General features: G+C 44.0%; 1 protein-coding gene across 3 annotated transcripts in view; it reads right to left on the bottom strand.

Moving 5' to 3' along the window:
- The window catches only part of PBX3 (PBX homeobox 3), a 238,658-nt gene that overhangs the window by 3,996 nt on the left and 216,325 nt on the right, over window positions 1-18,337 (bottom strand). For 2 of the 3 annotated variants that reach the window (XM_054997532.1, XM_054997533.1), the window contains exons 6-8: window positions 11,124-11,289; window positions 7,367-7,479; window positions 5,353-5,442 (exon numbers count right to left, since the gene is read on the bottom strand). In XM_054997532.1, the coding sequence (XP_054853507.1) occupies window positions 5,353-5,442; window positions 7,367-7,479; window positions 11,124-11,289 (369 nt within the window). The remainder of the gene's footprint in view (window positions 1-5,352; window positions 5,443-7,366; window positions 7,480-11,123; window positions 11,290-18,337) is intronic. The other variant, XM_054997534.1, reaches the window with a different exon arrangement.

The raw sequence follows: 18,337 nt of genomic DNA, 5'->3' as shown, positions 1-18,337 counted from the left end.
TAAATGATGCATGGTATGGAATACCTCTCATATATGCAAAACCAGGAAGGCAAAATCACCTTCTGATTTATTTTATTTTAGTATGTTTAAATTTTCATTTTTATTCCCCTCCCCACCCCCAGATATGAAAACCTACTTAAGAGAAGGAGAAAAACTCTCATACAGATAAGAGTCTAAAGAGATTCCAACCAAAGTGAACATTATCCCCTCCCCCCTTTATACAAATTCATAAACAAGAAACGTACAATATTTTTACTCAGCTTGGCAGCTGGGGGAGAGCTTGTCAGTAGGCATTTTTCCTCCATCCCCCCACCCCGAAAAAATAAATTAATCCTTACTCTGGTGGTTTGAGATTATGCACTGTATTATACAACAGCGCCTTATCAGGCCTCATCAGGGAAGATGGAATTCATGTCTGTAAAATGCTGCGGGCAATCAGGGTTTCATATTTTATCATGTTGATAAGGATATCGCAAATTCTCTGAAGCATTTCAAAACACTTAAATGAAAAAGGAGTGAATGCGACTAAAAGGCTTTTTATATGGTTTGTTGTGGGTTATTATGAGTTATTTATAAACCCCCAAAAAGAAAGATTTGACATTTCAAATGGAAAAAGATTTGAGTATTTAATGGGACTTCCCCACCCCCACCCCCGCCCTCCCTCTCAATTGAACGCCTTCAATCACATTTTAAATCATTAATATTTACTCTTGTGGCAAGTGAAAGGCTGGAAAAAAAGAGGGGAGGGGCCTTCAAATCTCTTTCAGGCTACAGTATTTTAGTGCAGGCGCTTCTGTCTCTTCCACAGCTGCTCCTCCTCTTGCCAGTGGGTTCTGCTCCTTTTGCAGCTTTGTTCACAGCCCTTTCCCAATGCCAAGATACACATTTGCAGCTGTGCACTGAGGGCAGTGGATCAGGAGCCAATTGGCTTCCTCTGTGGGTGCCATATAAAGTCCTTTCGTCACAGGTAGTGTTTGTTCTGATTTAAATTCCAGCTGTATAACATTTAATAAAAACCGCCTAAGTGAGAGGCGATGGATCTCCTTAATAAAACTGGAAGGTGTCCCTTGTTATGCCCTTTCCTCTAATCACCTGAGGATATGATCAAGATCCCTTTCATATACAGCTTTACTGGCATGGGTCAACTTGTGCATGCATTAAGTCTACAAACGTTAGGGCTGGGCCTTGAAGCCATGCTTGCATATCATGCAAATAGACAACCCAATGGGACAGACGTTGCTTGCATGATAAGCAAACAGTACTGGGATGAAACGGGTGGTGGGTAGAAGGCTTTTCATGTACCCAGGGGAGCAAGCAGAAAGGCAGTAACATTTGCAAGAGGGATATTCTTTGCTTGGTGGTAACTGGCACAAGCTGGTGGATGGAATTTTAGACTTGGTTCTTCAAATCCATGTCCAGGCTGTGTAATAAATCAGACGCCCTCTCTCAGCTTCGTATCACAGAAAGAAGATGCTACACAAATCCATAGGTCAGTCCAGGCTGTACTACTTCAAACCGCAGGTAAAGCTTTGTGTGATTAAATGGCTTCACCATGCAAACAAATTCCTGCATGCAGAAAGCTAGCATGATAGAAATGGTGGCAAACCACTTCTCCCTAACATGTTAGAGTTTCTACATAAATATTAAAAACCCATCATGTGAGAAAGAACCTGTTGTCTGGAGAGATACAGCCGAGGTATACTAATCTACGTGAGAGCAGAAGAGGTTTTGGCCTGGTTCTCGATACTACAAGGGTTGACCAGAAGACCCATACCTCACACAAAAGCAGGTACCAAAAAGGAAGGGAAAACTGACAGACAAGTTAGCTTACAAGGGAAAGGTACTGAATCCACTGTGAGTGATCTTCAAGGAAGGAGCTCTAAGCTCAATAGTCAAATGAGATTAACCAGCACATTAAAAAGCACTTTTTATCTTGTACAAGAGGAAAATTCCATAGAAGCAGTTAATAACCTTGGTCTTTTACTTCCAAACATAAGGCCTAGCTGTTGCTTGACCTACCATAATTTCATTTCTATGATAGGCCAAAGATATACTTTGAGGAAAAAGATGGCTTCCTCATAGGTTTTTTTGGTTTATATACATATGACAAGGGGGATTTGAAGCTGCTTCTCAATTTACCTTTAGTGTTGTGGTAACTGCTGCAGGATGTTCAGCAGTTCCAGAATTTCAAGGTTACAGGGAGGGGTCCAGACCTCAGCTCCTTACCATGCAACAGCGCTGTCCGTACTGGGCACTGGAGCAATGATGGTGAGAGAATGAGCCACACAGCAGATTCCTCCAATACGACCTCAGAATTTAAACATTGCTACGTTGTGCTAGAAGAATCCAAGCTGCAGCAGCAACCGCGCTACTAAAGGGAGCTTAACAGAACCTACCATGGGTCTTGGAGCCAATATCAGCAATATGGCATAGGGTATTTATTTGCCATCTGGGTAAACCAAATGACTCTACTTCATAGGGCTGCTGCTTATGCTCTAAGAAGAGATCAAAGGAGCTACAACCTTCACCCCAAGGAAGTTCTTGTAATACACTGGCTGAGCAGAGGTATTCGGTCTCCATGACACAGCAGAAGTTATTGATCTACCCTTTGAAAAAGGAGCCAACTACAGTGTCATCAGACTACACAATATGGGGCAGGGGGAGGCATTCTGGGATAGAGGGACAATCATACAAGCCTGTCTGGGACTGGTTCAGGCAGAGAGTGGGCTTCAAGGCAGCACCTGGCTTGCAGGTGGAGTGCTTGGATAAAACTGGCTCAGAATCAAATTCTGAGCCAGAGTCACTAGGCCTAAATAAGAGGAATTTGGAACGGCCCAATGTTTAGGAGCCACCAGTGTGATACTTCTTTTTCTTCTTGGGTTATTATTCGGTGTCTGCTTCAGCAGATGAGACCCAAAGAAGCAGGTTTTGCGTTGTTTAGCAGTTTTGCCACTGAAGCTTCAGAAACTAGGTAAACGCCAGCTGCAGACCTGGCTTTGGCGCTCAGCCAAGGACTTTGACAGGCTGTGCAAGAGGGAGCCATCTTTTGTTGTTATGCTGCACCTAGAAACCAGGGGCTTCTGACCCCTGCCCTTCACCGTTCTTTGTCTCATCACCTCAGCCACTGACGGCATACTTGCCCTTCAAAGGCCTAGGGTTTTTCAAAGCCTCTGAATCCACTGCCCCCTCCCAACCTCCACAAAACGTCCCCTTGCTTCATGGTGCTGCATTGATCTCATTTATGAAGCTGTGCCTCTGGCGAAGCATACTCTCACTTCCTTTCTTTCCTTCTCCTCCTCCTTGGTTCCCTATAGTTTTTTCATTCTTTCCTTCCTAGAGGGGACTAGTAATTTTCCAGGACAGGAAGAACCCTGCTTTCGCCCCTCACCTCAGTGATGAGCAATAAGGCCATGCTGTGGCAGGTGGGTCAGTGAAGATGTGTAGTTTACACTGCCACTAGCAAGGGGCGGGGGGAGGGAAGGAAATGGAAAGTTTCCCAAGAATGGTCCCATCCCCAGTCCTCTCCCCTTTCCTCTCCGCCCACTCCACTTTCTCTTCCCCACTGTCAGGTTATGTTATTCTCCGTTTGTCTGTATTAATATTTATTTACTTTCAGATGTTACTTATTAGACTGTATTTACTGCAGAATTTCTATTCTTGTACTAACAAATAAAAAGATTAAAAAACAACAACACCGGGATCAGTTGCAGAGGCAGTTGGCAAGGCGAAGACCCAGCACAGCTTTTACTTAGTATTTGCAACATGAGATGCCATTGACTGAATGATCCCCATTGGCTTCCTTTCCTCAAAGAAATGCCTGTAGCCTGGAAGAATAATCCTAATGGACATGTTTGGTGAATTGCCTGAGTGCACAGGAACCATCCCCCCCTCCAAAGGCAAAGTGAACCGCAGCCATGACCATTCAAGATAGGTACACAGCCAGCTGTAGTTTTAAAATGGAACAGGGCAGGAAGAAAGGCCTTGAAGAACTAGTAAGGAGAGGCTATGCTCACTACCTCTTTGAAAACAGCCAGAAAAATCAGCATAAGCTTTGAAAGGCAAGCAAGAAGAAATCTGTTTAGGACTCACTGAAGAGAAATCCCACTGAGAAAATTCTCAGATTTACTTCCTTCATACTAGCCCCCCCCCCCAAATCCTGAAAGAAATTGGTTGCTCAGGAGCATGCAGACCGAGTCAAACTCTCCTCCTCACAAGAGGAGGGAAGAACATCAGATAGAAAGTTCTAGAAGGTTCTGGAGATTGTTCTGTGCAGGTGCAGACCCCAAATAAGGTTCGGTGTACAGAAACCATACAGAGAATCTTGCAGTGTTGTTTTTTTAAAAAAAAACTTGTAAGTTTTGTAATTTGTTTATAAACTTAATAGACTATTTCTGTTAGAGCTCCAAATTTCTTGATTCCGGAAAATCTCAGATTTATTGTAGCTCTGGCCCCTTATCGTAATTTGATGAGAGATCCCAGGACAGCGGAGGGCTTTTTCCATGGCGAGATGGAGCATGCTCCCATCTGCGGTGGTAGAGGGGAGATATAACAAGATTCCCTTGCAGGAGAGACTCTGTCCCTGTGAACCAGGTGAGGTGGAACCAATTGAGCATTTTTGCCTCACTGTCGTTTCTACCATGAAATACACTTAAAAACTAGATGCAGAGGAGTTAGCCGTGTTAGTCTGTAGTAGCAAAATCAAAAAGAGTCCAGTAGCACCTTTAAGACTAACCAACTTTATTGTAGCATAAGCTTTCGAGAATCACAGTTCTCTTCATCAGATGCAAATTGCATCACTGCAGATGCATCTGACAAAGAGAACTGTGATTCTCGAAAGCTTATGCGACAATAAAGTTGGTTAGTCTTAAAGGTGCTACTGGACTCTTTTTGACTTCAAAACTATTTTCCCTTTGCTCAGGAAATTCCCTGGCCGCTTGGACCACGAAATTTTTAGGCTGTTCCTGGAGGGCGTTGACCCACAGTACACAGTCTGTTGCGCAAAATTCTTTGCAGCAGCCTGTAAAATCCACAATAAAATTTTGCTCATGGCACCTAAATTTTAGCCAATTTCTTTTTTAAAGCTGTATTTTGTACAATGGATATTTTAGTCGAAATTTCTGTATTTGGTATTATTCAGATTTGTGCTGGTCTTTGAATGAATTTAATTGAATCAAACTATTTCTGTTTCACATCTCCTTGGTACCTGAGCCCATCCGTCACACAGAGGTCCACATCCCACACCCCAAATGGCATCACTGCAGGTTGCAGGTTGCAGTCAACATATTAATGACTCCCTGGACTTTACACTGTAGTCACACAAGCCTTCAAACTGCTGTCATCAGTGGTACTCACATTTAAATTATGTGGACTGTACAGCGAATTTCCTCCCAAGCCATCACTGTATCCTCCCGTCTGATTGATAACATGACGCAGGGTATCCACCTGTCAGAGGCGCGCAAACACACACACACACAAACAAACAAACAAAAACCTCATCATTCTAAAAATCTACTAAAACATTATCAATTTACAATTTGAATTGATTTCAAATGAGGGAGCAGGATGTGCATGTGTGTGAATGAAAGTGAATGATGGATCTTCCTGGAAAGGCAAAACTATCTGTCAAGGACAACTGAGATAGTTTCAGTAAAATGCCTGAAAGTTTTCTTTGAGGGCCAAATTAAACATGGCAGCATGAGATCTGTGATTACTACCATTTTTTTTTACTTTAAATTGCTTTCAAGTAGGCTCCTAATTTGGACTGGGAAAGCATGATGGAGGCGGAGGGTTAAGGCCAACTCTCTCTTCCCACAGAGTTTTAGCCATCCAAATCATTTCATGTTCCACCCTGGCTGTTATTTGCCCCATGAGGGAAAACGTTTCTCTTAAGGGGGCAAACACTACTATTCAGACTGAAAAAATGTTATGGAGGAAGAGTTAACAGAGTTAGCTCTGATGTAAACTGGGGCTTGCGTAGCTATAATTTAAAATTTTAGCATCCAATTCACAATTTCTCCATTGTCACATCCAGCATGGCCCTTGCTCCAGACAAGCCAAAGTGCTTGATGCATCTGAATCAAAAATGAAACAAAGGGCCAAGGTACAAGTGACAAATGACACTTGAACAGCAAGTGAACAGACTCACGTGTATTCCTCCCTGTTCACTTGCACTCCACTTGCCCTGTTCACTTGCGCTCCACTACGTGATCAAGTGGAGAGCAAGTGGAGCGCAAGCAAACAGGGAGGAATACACGTGAGTCTGTTCACTTGCCATTCAAGTGTCATTCGCCACTTGTAGCTTGGCTCACACAGGCTCACAAAGAGTAGGATTCAGGTCCAGGAGCATCTTAAAGACCAATTAGATTTCCAGGATATGAGCTTTCAAGAGTCAATATCCTCAAGTCAGTTTATACCAGAGTTGTCCTTTGGGGTTCCTAGAACAACCCTAAAATCCCACTTCATTCCCCAGAAATTACTGAATGATTTTTAGGGCCCGAAAACAAACTTTCTTATTAGGGCAAAGGGATGGAATCGGCTTCTCTGTTTGCCATTAAGGAGCATGTAGAGTAGAAGACGGAGGAGCTTCGGCTGAGCAGGAGGGTGGAATTTACCCACATTTATATGCAAATTCAGAGGAAAGGATGAAATGGTGGACTGTGGAGAAGGAAACTTGGACAACAAGGATGTCTATGCAGGGAGGATTTCCCTACCCACTAAAAAACCCAAAGATGATATTCAATCATCTCACATCTGAGATTTTTAGTATGATGAATTGTGCATCCAATATCAAAACCAGCAACTTGTGTGGTGCACAACTAGGGGGAAAAGTACAGAGCTGTGGCTATCCCAGAATATGAGGTTTGACCATTTTTTTAAAAAAAGAAAAAAAGGGACTAGAATGGTGACCAAGAATGAAATTCATTTCTTTTAACAGATCAAATAGATGTTTTTGAAATTAAACATGTAATGAGAGATGATGCCATAAATGAAGCAAAAAACAAGAGATGTTCCAATAAAAGCTTTAAAGTCGACAGCCAAACACGCCCAACCCAACGCCATGAGCTCAAGCCAGAGCCGAATTGCATTCACAAAGCTTGAAACATTTCAATCGGATGAAGAAGGTGAGGAGGAGCCAGCTCTTTATGTTGGCAAGATTCAGTACTAAGGTGAGCAACAGTCAGTCCCATTTAGAAATTAAGCAGCCCCAATTCTGCAAAGAGGCACAAATTGTTTTCCAGAGTTAGGGGGAAATTTGTGGTTGGATTGTCTTTGTTTGTTTGCCTTTTTCTTGTTTCTTTCTTTTTTTTAATAAAGCCCAAACCATGCCCTGCTGAACAGGCCCTAATTTGGGGGCGTTTTCTCCTACCTGTGATTGCACATTGGCTCCGACTTGGGACCCCTGGTAAGAATCCCCATTCAGACTCTGCATGTTCATGAACATGTCCCCAGAATTAGGGAGATTAAAAGAACCAGAAGAACCTGGAAAGGAAAGAGTTAAGTAGCTGAATCACAGAGAGCGGCAAACAAACACGTCCACCCCCAAAAGATCTCAAAAGGCATGGAGAGAAGAAAGAGGAAAGGAAACAAGAAAAGTAGCAGACGGTGGAGAACGGCACCCCTTAAGCATCACAGACCAGCCGCCAGAGCCAAACGGACTTAACTGGGGAAGGGGTCCAATGGTAGTGCAGATCACTGCATGCCACCAGGTTAAGCCCCCAACATCTTGGGTAGCAGGACTCAGAAATACCTAAGCCTGATAATGTGGTGAGTCAGTGCCCAAAGGGACATTACTAAGCAAGGTGGACCAGCTGCCTAGCTTCGAACAAGACAATTTCATGGGCTCGTGGGCTCTGAAACTAAGGGGATGTCTTGTGCTTCAGCAGCAGTGCACATCCTTTGTATGCAGAAGGTCCCAGGTTCAATTCCTGGCATTTCCAGTTAAAGGCTCTCAGGCTGAAGGCAATACTGAGCTAAATGGGTTGTCTGTCAAATACTTTCCTACCATTGCATGACCACGGGCAGCTTTCAGGAGGTGGTTTGTACAAATTGTCTTTGTAAGTCCAATAGTTAGTAGCATTTTGTGCCTTTAACAGCCCATTAGAAAGATCTACTCATGTGAGCAGCACCACATGAGTAGCAACACCTTCAGCAAATAAAGATTTTCACCTGCTAGGGCTCCTCCTTGCAAAATGGTTGCTGCAGCACAGCAGTTGTATTCTTTCCATGTTTCAAACTGCTCCCATGAACAGTCTACCCACACGAACTCCTAAATGCAAACAACAACCCCCCACCTCATGCTGAATACAGTGTACAAACTGGCCCTTAGTAACATCGTCAGTGCCCGACGCAGCACCGCTGCACATTCCTCATTGCTGCCATGCAAACTCTGAAGTCAGTTCCCCTGGGAACTTAAGGAAACCCAAACTTCAGCACCTTTCGAAATATTCTAAGGGCTGGATCACACATGTATCACTTGAAGAATGCTGCATTAGATGTGTGAATGGGGCCATCATGTGTCTAAAACCACAAATAGAGCTAATACAATTGCTTCTAACACACTGAGAAACTCCATTCAAACATTCAGCTACAAGCATATCATCAAGTTACAACAACTAAGGCAGAGGAAATAAAGCAAGTTGTTTTCACATCGGAACCACCCCTAGTATCTTTGTACACGAGCACTACATTTACCAGGGTGCATCCCAGCACTTTGGACACTGCCTAAACAACGGTCAACATAATACTAATAACTGCGCTTATGTAGTGCTCTTCTAAACAGATTAGTGTCTCACACAGAGCGGTGAACAAGTTAGTGATATTATTATCCCTGCAATGCAGCTGGGGAGCTGGGGCTGAGAGGAGTGGCTTACCCAAGGCTACCTACTGAACTCATGGCAATAGTGGGATTCGAATCAGTAGAGTGCTGATTCTTAGCCGAATCACTTAACCTCTGTGCTACAGCATGGTAGGGAAAGGGGACAGGGAAGGAGCGCAGGCACTTGATGGGTCCCCCTGTCCATGCATTGGCTGGCCGGTAGGCTGCTCAGCCATCAATCACAGTTCCAGAAGAGCTGCAAGATAACTGGCAGTTGTTGTGGGGGTGGAGGTGCTGGAAGCAGGAGGGGGGGGGGTTAGGTAGGAATTATGAGCAAGTGGAGAACTCTCAGAAAAAAAACCCCTCCCCTGCAAGAGCTCTCATAATTTGCTGTGCTTTTTTCAATGGGGGGGGGCACTTGCCCATCACTAAATGTAACCTAAAAAAATGCTCATGAGAGGAATAGTGGAGTAAATGCCTGCCTGTGCATGGAGGGCGGAATAAAAATTGAAAACAATAAAATAAAAAGTCCAGCACTCTATATGCAGAAAAGCTGCTTAGCGTAGGAGTTATTCAAAAGCTAAATGCATTTCTCCCCCAACCCCGAATCAGTTCCCTTTATCTCTAGGTGCCATCACTAAATACTCAAGGAAAGCCTCATACTGAGCATGGGTTTAATGCCTCCTTAGGATGGAAATGGCTCGTAATTGCTAATTAAGTTGATTTGTTCTCATCTGAAGAAGCAACCTCTCATTCACTTTGTCACTTAGCTTTGCTTTCTCTACAGTTTCAAGGATGCTTTTGTTGCCTCAAAACGGAATAGATGTTGTGCTTTAGTGGAGAAAGGCAACATTCTCTGCAAAGTGGAAAACACCACAATGCCAAGAAGCTCCTGAAGGAGAACTGCAACAACAGGATATAATCTGATACCTGCCCAAGTGTCCTCCTGCCCCAATTTGACTCTGTAATCTGCCTGCTCTTAGGGAACTCTTGCACACTTGATTTTGTCTACCATGGAATGGCTCTACCTTGCAAACGTTTTAAGGAACATGCTAGGATGCATTCTAGCCAGTTAGCCTAAAACCTGTGCGAATGGAACACATACCCTACAAACTCAGCCAACTCTTTTCTCCAACTACACAAAATTGGTACTGGTGGAAAATAGTGAACCGCGAAGGTGTCTCAGGATCACTTGCCTGCCATTTCAGATCTTCTCACTGAGGAACCCACTATGCTTCTGAGACAACCCAGGGCTCCTAGGAACATAGCTTCAAAAATTATTAGTTGACTGCTCTGTTACCACGCAGCCATACTGGTTTCATCAGCGACATGAGAGCCAGTGTGGGCTAGCAGTTTGCCTAGGAGCCCTAGGTTCAAATCTCCCTTTTAGCCATGGAGCTCACCTTGGGCTCATCTTTCTTTCTCAGCTTGCCTCATAAAGATATTGTGTGGTGTAGTGGTTAGAATGTTGGACTAGGATTGCAGGTTCAAATTCCCACTTTGCTTGGTAGCTCACTGGATGACTTTCAGCCAGTTACTCTCAGCCTAAGCTATCTCATAGAGCTATTATGAAGATAAAATAAAAATTGGGAGAAAAATATTGAGAACCATATTGGTTCCCCATTGGAGTGAAAAGCAGGGTATAAATATCTAGAATAAAATACAAGACAAGATGGAGAAGGGGTGAACCAAAGAGGATGTTCTGAGCTCCTTGGAGGAAAAGTGGGACAAAAGTAATACGGACATAAAGGACATAATTATTCATAAGAAAAACTGGGGCAAAGGAAGAAGGTCAAAAAACATGGACCCCACGGTGCCAAGGGCAGACTCAGGTGTGAACAATTTTCCATGTTGCCCTTCTGAGACAAGAGAGTGTTCCAGCAATAATTATCCAAGTCTGCACTTGGCTTTGTCTGTCTTAATAGCCTTTTTGGTTCCTTCCCCAAGCACAGAAAGTTTACAAACATTCTAACTGCTCAGCATGAGCACATCAGCTGTAGAATGCTAAGGAACAAAAAGCAGAGGGGCTGAATTTCTTGAGGTCATTTGCACTAGTGAGTCAAATCTTTGATTGGTAACTATGGATTCTTTTAAGGGATCGTTCATCGTATTTGGCATAACAGACCTAGTGAGGTAGCCCTGCTGGGCCACTGAAGGGTGCTCCTTAGGGAAATTCCACCCCCAAACAGATCCGATGAAGGAGCTAAGAAAGACCTGCTCTTACTGTTCTGTGAAAAGAAATTCTCCTCCCTGTTCTGCTTGCCAGGTGTAAACTAGGCCATGCCAAGGCAAAGACGCTGGCACGTACCAGAGTTTGGTGTGGTGGGAGAGTTTGTCTGGTTGTTTTGGACGGCTGCTGCCACGGCGTGTGCTGCAGTCACTGCTGTTTTTGCTGCGTAGAGGTTGGCTTCTTCCTGAAATTTCCCTATGTTCTTCTTGTACCTGATTCTCTTGTTGCCAAACCAGTTAGATACCTGTCAAAGAAAAGAAAGTATACAAATAAAATGGAAAAGGTGCTCTGAGTGCTCTTATTTCTGGCCTGATCAGAGTGAGGCAGGGTTTTGCAGCAACCACGCTCCACAGGTTTCTCCATTGGCATTGTGGTAATCCACAGGTTTATTTAAATTTAATCTATTGATCAGTTAAAAAGTAGTTTATCAGCTAAAACGCCTTTAAATGATTGACAGTTCTAGAAGTAATGCAAAACCACAAGCAGTAAGAAGGTCTAATGAAGGGAGCTTTGACCCTTAAAAGCTCATACCCTGGAAATCTAGTTGGAGTTTAAGGTGCTACTGGTCCCAGATCTTACTCTTCTACATGGCTACCTACCTGAAAAAGTCTGATCCAGTGATCATTCTTTTTCCAGCAGTCACCAGTTAAATGCCTCTGGGAAACTCACAAACGAGGTGTGAACTATGAAGACAACAGGCACGTCCCTTTTGTTGTCAGCATACGAAGATATGCTGCCTCTGAACATTTGATTTCCTACAATCATTGGTTTACAAAGCAGCATCAAAACTACAAATGACAGTTAAAACTAGAGATGCAAAAGGAAGGCAGAGAGTTCTCAGCTAATGTTGATGGAGGAATACTTCTTACCTCCTGCCATAAATTTTATGGCCTTTGGAAACTGGAAGGAAACGCTCTTAGTTGGACGTTGATCCATACATCATGAGAGTAGTGCCTAGCTACTGCTGTAGCATAGTGGTTAAGTCAGGGGTGGGCAATTGTTTTGGCTCGGGGGCCACTTTGTGGGAGCGGAGGTTAGCGGAGGGCCGTACCTTTTAAAATGATTGCATTCATTAGTTAACTTTGCATTTCAGAAAATGTATAAATTGTATCATAAAAATCAATAAATATAAATTAAATAAAATAGTGGTAGTTTTATTCAATTTATTTATTGTGCTAATTTCATATCATCTATAGTTGCAAGCACATCCACTAGCCGTCCTAGTGGAAAATACGAGACGAATCTTCGGTCGCGCACGGGAAGGAAATCTCGGTTCAAGGCGGATTTTTCTGACTGTCTTGGCGGGCCACAAAAAACTCTGTAGCGGGCCGCATGTGGCCCGCGGGCCGCAATTTGCCCACCCCTGGGTTAAGTGATTGGGCTGTGAATCAGCACTCTGGTGGTTTGAATCCCACTACTGCTTCAGGATAAGCCACTCCTTCCAGCCCCAGCTCCCCAGCTGCATTGTGGGGATAACAACAACACTGACTTTGTTCACCACTCTGAGTGGGGCATTAATCTGTCTAGAAGAGCATTATATAAGCGCAATCATCATTATTCCTTCTTTTCCTCCCTCTGATAGCCCCCAACAGGAAGAGGGACAGAGAAGGCTCTCAGCCGGAAATGGCTTTGTGGATGAGTGAAGGCTGCCTGGATGCTCCCTGCTCTCCCTGTAGAGGTTCCATTCAGCTTCTAGCTCTTAAGGCTACATTTTCATACCTGCAGCGGATCTTGAACCTCCCATGAAGACAGTACACACAAATGAAGCAAAGCCTTTGCCAAGGAAAAGGCCATTAGGTCTGAGATCTGAAGAGAGGCAATAAAAGCTAGGCTGGGGAGAGAACCAGGGAATTTAGGGGAGAATGATGCAACTGTTCTTTGTTTGGGGGGCTGGAACAACTTTGGTAGTCCTGCCAACAGAACAGAGCTTGGTCTGCTGTGAAAACGAGAGGCCTAAAATAAATCAATAAATGGATGAAATGCTGCTTTGTCATCGCTCTTTGAAGATGGCTGTGCCTCTGCCAAGCCAGCTTCTAAAGCTCTACCTATTAACCCACCCGAAGGTCATGAAACAAAGCCTATGGGAAAACCGCATGCAGAAACTATTTCCAGTCTTGGCCATTAGGAGAACATTTGTAATTAATAACTGTAGTAAATAACTAGGAAAGACTCCCCCTCTCACCAGCAGGCAAGGCTGGGTGCTCTTGCATCAATACCAGGGCACCATTCTAACATGAAAGAAAAGTCCTTGACCAGGCACGTTTACTGCATTTGTAATTTAGGAGATCACCAGAATTATTTACTAGTGAAATATCTACCCAAATGGTGGGAAGGTGGCTAGCAAGACAGCTAGAGAGAAGCAGGGGGCAGAGTGCTGGTTGCTGATCGAATATACAAACACATGGTTGTGGATTTTCCGGGCTGTATAGCTGTGGTCTTGGCATTGTAGTTCCTGACGTTTCGCCGGCAGCTGTGACTGGCATCTTCAGAGGTGTAGCGCCAAAAGACAGAGATCTCTCAGTGTCACCACTGAGAGATCTCTGTCTCTGAGAGATCACTGACACAGAGATCTCTGTCTTTTGGCGCTACACCTCTGAAGATGGCCAGTCACAGCTGCTGGTGAAATGTTAGGAACTACAACGCCAAGACCATGGCTATACAGCCCGGAAAATCCACAACAACCATCGTTCTCTGGCTGTGAAAGCCTTCGACAATATATACAGACACATGTTTGTTTTTGACACCTTCCTTCCAAGTCTGCACATATGGTGGCATTTGATTTTTGGTTCTAGGTATGAGTTGAAGGTAAGGATTGGTTTAATTCCGGGTGATGTCACAAACTGACTAATGGTTCTCCAAAACAGTGATTTTCCAATGCAGTGTTGGTAGGAAGTGCATTAAGAGGGGCAGAGCTCTGACAGCTGAAAGATTACATATTCCCCAAACATAGTCTATTACTTTAGCTTTCCCCCACCCTTCAAGTGGTACCTTCCAAATCCACAACATCACAGCACTTCAGGAGAAGGCCAAGCAGACTCAGATTAAGGTGGTGCTGGAATTTTATCGTGTACGTCAGAAGTTCAATGCATTTGAAAGTTTTTATACACAAATACCTAGTTTAGCAAGGCTGTGGCATTCTCTCCACTGGACCATTCTAACTCTCAACGTTGCCAAGACCGAGATGCTGTGGGTTTCCACTTAAGCAATTCACTGTTCAGAACTGCTCCCCTCAGCATTTGATTCTGGAATATTCATAATCTGCCAGCATCATCCAACTGTGAGTGGCTGACCTGTCTTGACATTAGGCAAACAGAGGTCCCTCTGCATGTCCCCCTCTGGATACCATTAGTTTAGCTGCTCTGATGTCACAGCAGGACAGCTAGGCACTGTCATGATCTGGCTGTGCCAGGAAGGCCTAGCAAGGCCTCAGAAGCCTGTTAGCTGTGGGACTAGGCCTGCATACAATTCCCAGAAGCCCCTGGGCTGTTTTGGCACCCTTTTGGCCAATCAGAACACACACAGGGGGCTAGTGCTATACAAGTCTGAAAGGGAAAAAGCCTGTGTTCTTTCTCCCAGGGAGCAGGTCAGAGGAGGTTTCTGCTAGGGAGAGAGGCCCTCATCCAGGTAGGGCGAGAAGACAGGCCTGGCAGACAGAGGGACAGTGAATTCAGTGGCACTAGGGCCTTTTGTTTATTTTGCTTTCACCCATCTATTGTTGGTAATGCACCTTGCTTGTTTGCTTGTTGTTTGGTTAACTGACCTCCTTGTAAATAAACCGTTTTGTTCGTTGTTACTCTGCTGGGTCCTCACACCTGTTTATTAGCCAAGCTACGGATGTCAGAAGGGTTGGGAGGGTACTCTGGGCCTTCCCAAGGGACCCTAAATCCCAGAGTGGTGGCAGCATAAGGTGGCTCACTCCACCTGAGGCATGGCAGGCACTAAAGGGGAACAGGTAAATCTCAGAGTCTATAAGCAGCCTTTGTTAAGCTAACCTATGTAGGTATCAGCTTGATGCCATATGCTTAGGAACAATGCATCACAGGCAAAAAATAGCTTTGAGCCTTCAATGTAAACAGAGGAACAGGTGACACTCATGCTATGCTTTTTGACAGGAGTATATCAAGTCCACCCACCTCCAAAAAGGTCCAAGAAAGATGTCAGAGTTGGGCTTTGTTAGACATCATACTGCCCTGCATCACAATGAGTGCCATTTGAATTAAGAGAATTTCTCGGCAGATGTACCCTAGTATATACTCAACCATCTGGCTTTTAAACAATCCTGATATTCTACAGGGCAGCTAGAAAGTAGTTTAAAAGCCAGGATTGGGGCACTCTAATGATATGGATTAAAAAGAAGGCCAGTTCTTTCTTAGCTCCAAAATTGTGGCATTTAACACATTAATGAAAGCCACCCCCCAGCTGGAAATTCAGTAAGTGAAGGTGCATCTTTTCACATGCTGCATTCCCAAGACAATGTGCTGGTGTATTGTATATATTGCACTTAATATTACCTTGTCAGTCAGGAAGCAATAATACATTAATGAAACCTAGCAAATAATTACTGTGGACAATCCAATTATGGCTTTATTAACAGTTTCATAATTGCAGAATCTCTATACGTCAACCGTATTGTCCGTGGATATATAAGAATCGGGTGTTTATGCACACCTCTGGACCAATCAAACAATAGCCATCACTAATAAAGGCTTGTTTAATTCTCACAGTAAAATTTTAATATCCCCGCAGCCTGGGGAAGGCTCAGCGAATGGATTTGCTTGACATCGGATCGTTTCCACCCTGCTAGTCCCCCTACTTCTTAATCTTTAATATCAAGGCAATTAAAATTAATGGCCACTCATCCAAAGCCACTGTGGGCAGTGTTGCCTTGACATCCGTTGTTTGATGGGATTACCTAGAGGTTAAACTAACAAGCAAGGTTTAATTGGAAGCAATGAAAGGAGCAGTGGATCATACGTTATATTTAACCTGCACACCACATCCAAATGAATACCTATGTCAGGCTGCTTTTCCCAACCCCCTAACCTCCAGTGCCCACTACCCAAAATAAAAAAGGACACAATTTCTCCAGTTGTTAAAATATGCATACTGCTTCTGTGAGAAACCATGATCCTGGAGCTACATTTGGCATACGTCAGGCTGCAACTGTCTAAGCAAAGATATTCCTGTCTCTCTGGTCCTTTATCTATGCACTTACCGGCATGCCACATTCTCTGCCCACTATTGGGAGTGCAGGAGTGGCTGGCAGGGATCAAAGCCATAGCTACCTCGGGGCTACCCCTTGTCCCTAGTGCTCCTAAACCACCCCCCATTACCTTGCCGCTCCAACTGATCTTTTTGCCAGCAGGGGAGGGGAATGGAAGGAATAATAATTTTTTCACAGCCACCAAGCAACCCACAAAACATCTCTGCTTTTTTTTAAAAAAGAAAAAGCAAAGTTAGTTGACTCCTTTGTGGCAAACAGAGGTGTCTGGGGCTTGCCATTTACTCTGAAATGATCATCATCATCAAAGGGCTTCAGAGCAAGGAACAGGAATGTGTGCCCTAGAGAATGAAGTAAATGCACAGAGACTGATCTTGCCTCTGGAGCAGGGAGATTCAGCTTCCTCCTCTCCCCTCTCAGCAGAAATTCAGCATTGGTAGTCTCACTCTAAGGGAAAGCATCCTATTCTTTCAGAATGTTTAAAATTCTGAATTCAGAATTTTTAAAAAGGTGGCATTTCTATGCCACCTCTTTTGATTCTTGCTTGAGGCAGCTTACAATTAAAACAATGTAGCAAGATTTTAAAAAATTAAAATATTCGGGGTGAGGGGGACACGTTGTCTTGCGAGAACACTGCACATTGCATAAATCCCTTCTCTACTATCAAGCACAATGATGAGTTGGCAGAAGAGGATAAACCTCTCCCCAAAGACCTGCTTATCGCCCCAGAGGGCAAGGTACAACTTCACCAGATTCAGCACCCTCACCCCCACTAAAGGGTCCTTTCTACCTCCGTGCGTGTTTTGCCATCAAAGAACATTTCCAGAGGCTCTTATCGGGGAACAGAGTTGAAGACTCAAATAAAACAAAAATTAAGAGCATGCAACAGCAGAATTCCAGTCATAAGTAGGAGTGTAGATTTTTTTTTAAAAAAGGTAACGCAAAATATAAACATTGCTAGCCATTATCATGACCAAAGCCAATACAGAAACCCAAATCAAATCAGTCTACCCTGACAAAGGTGCTGCTCACACCCATATGAGAAGACATCACTCACTAACAGGAGGATTTATGAATGTCTTTCAATGACTTATTCATTCCCTTGGCATCTCAACAACATGCTGGGTTGTTTTTCTATCCTGCTGTTCCTCAGATGCCTGGGGTCAACACGCTGCCACTCTACACAGCAAGCCCTAGTCTCTTCTTGAAGGCAGAACTACATGCTAAGTGTTTTGTTTTGTAATAGTCCAGAGAGGGTCAGGTTCAAATCAGTTTTCAAGCCATGAAGTTCACTAGACCTAGGCCCAGTCACTTGGCCTAAATTATCATACAGGATTATTGTAGGGATAAAATGGAAGACTGAGGTTTTTTAAAAATGCAATAGACGCTGGAGACACACGGTTGCCACTGTAGGAGCAGCAAAGTAACACCAGCATTAAGGGTAGATCTACATGTTACCAGAGGCATGGGTTTGCCACCCAAAATGGCACCCCTGTGTTAAGTTCCCACCACAACACAAAAGCATTTCATGCATTCCACATCTCTGCTGTCTAGCGACAGCTTGAGGTCAGAGGGAAAAGATCACAAGATAAGAGAGGCTGAACATCATGGGTTTGGGGGGAGAGCACAGCACGGAGTGCTGTATTCAGCAGCAAGCCTGCAGCTCTAGTAACACGCAGTTCTGTCTTTACTTTGCTGCTGCTGCTGCCTGTACGTATCTGGAGAGACTGGACAGAAGATCAGCATCCTGCTGTTGCTAAGATACCCTGCTGAGGCCCAAAATAATGACGATGAGGATGATGCTTTCGCAGCAGTGGCCTACAACAACAAAATGCGCTCATAGGAACCACTTTGGATTCCTGATGTGTAAGACGCAAGAGACAAAGTAGGACACTGAGACGATCTTCTTGGATCAGATAAAAGTTAATCAGTATCTTTTTTTTCTTTTTCCCTAGAGTTCTCCTGTACTTATCTCTTTTACTCTGGAATTTCTAGGCCATGTTCAGCCAGAAGCAAACTATTTAAAGGCTCTGGGCACTGAAAGAGACTTAGAAGCAAAGGATAGTCCACC

Source organism: Eublepharis macularius, chromosome 14 (genome assembly GCF_028583425.1).
Source record: "Eublepharis macularius isolate TG4126 chromosome 14, MPM_Emac_v1.0, whole genome shotgun sequence".
In the NCBI taxonomy this organism is placed as follows: Eukaryota; Metazoa; Chordata; class Lepidosauria; order Squamata; family Eublepharidae; genus Eublepharis; species Eublepharis macularius.
Note: the sequence above shows the minus strand (reverse complement) of the source record. Positions and strands in the feature narration are given on the sequence as shown.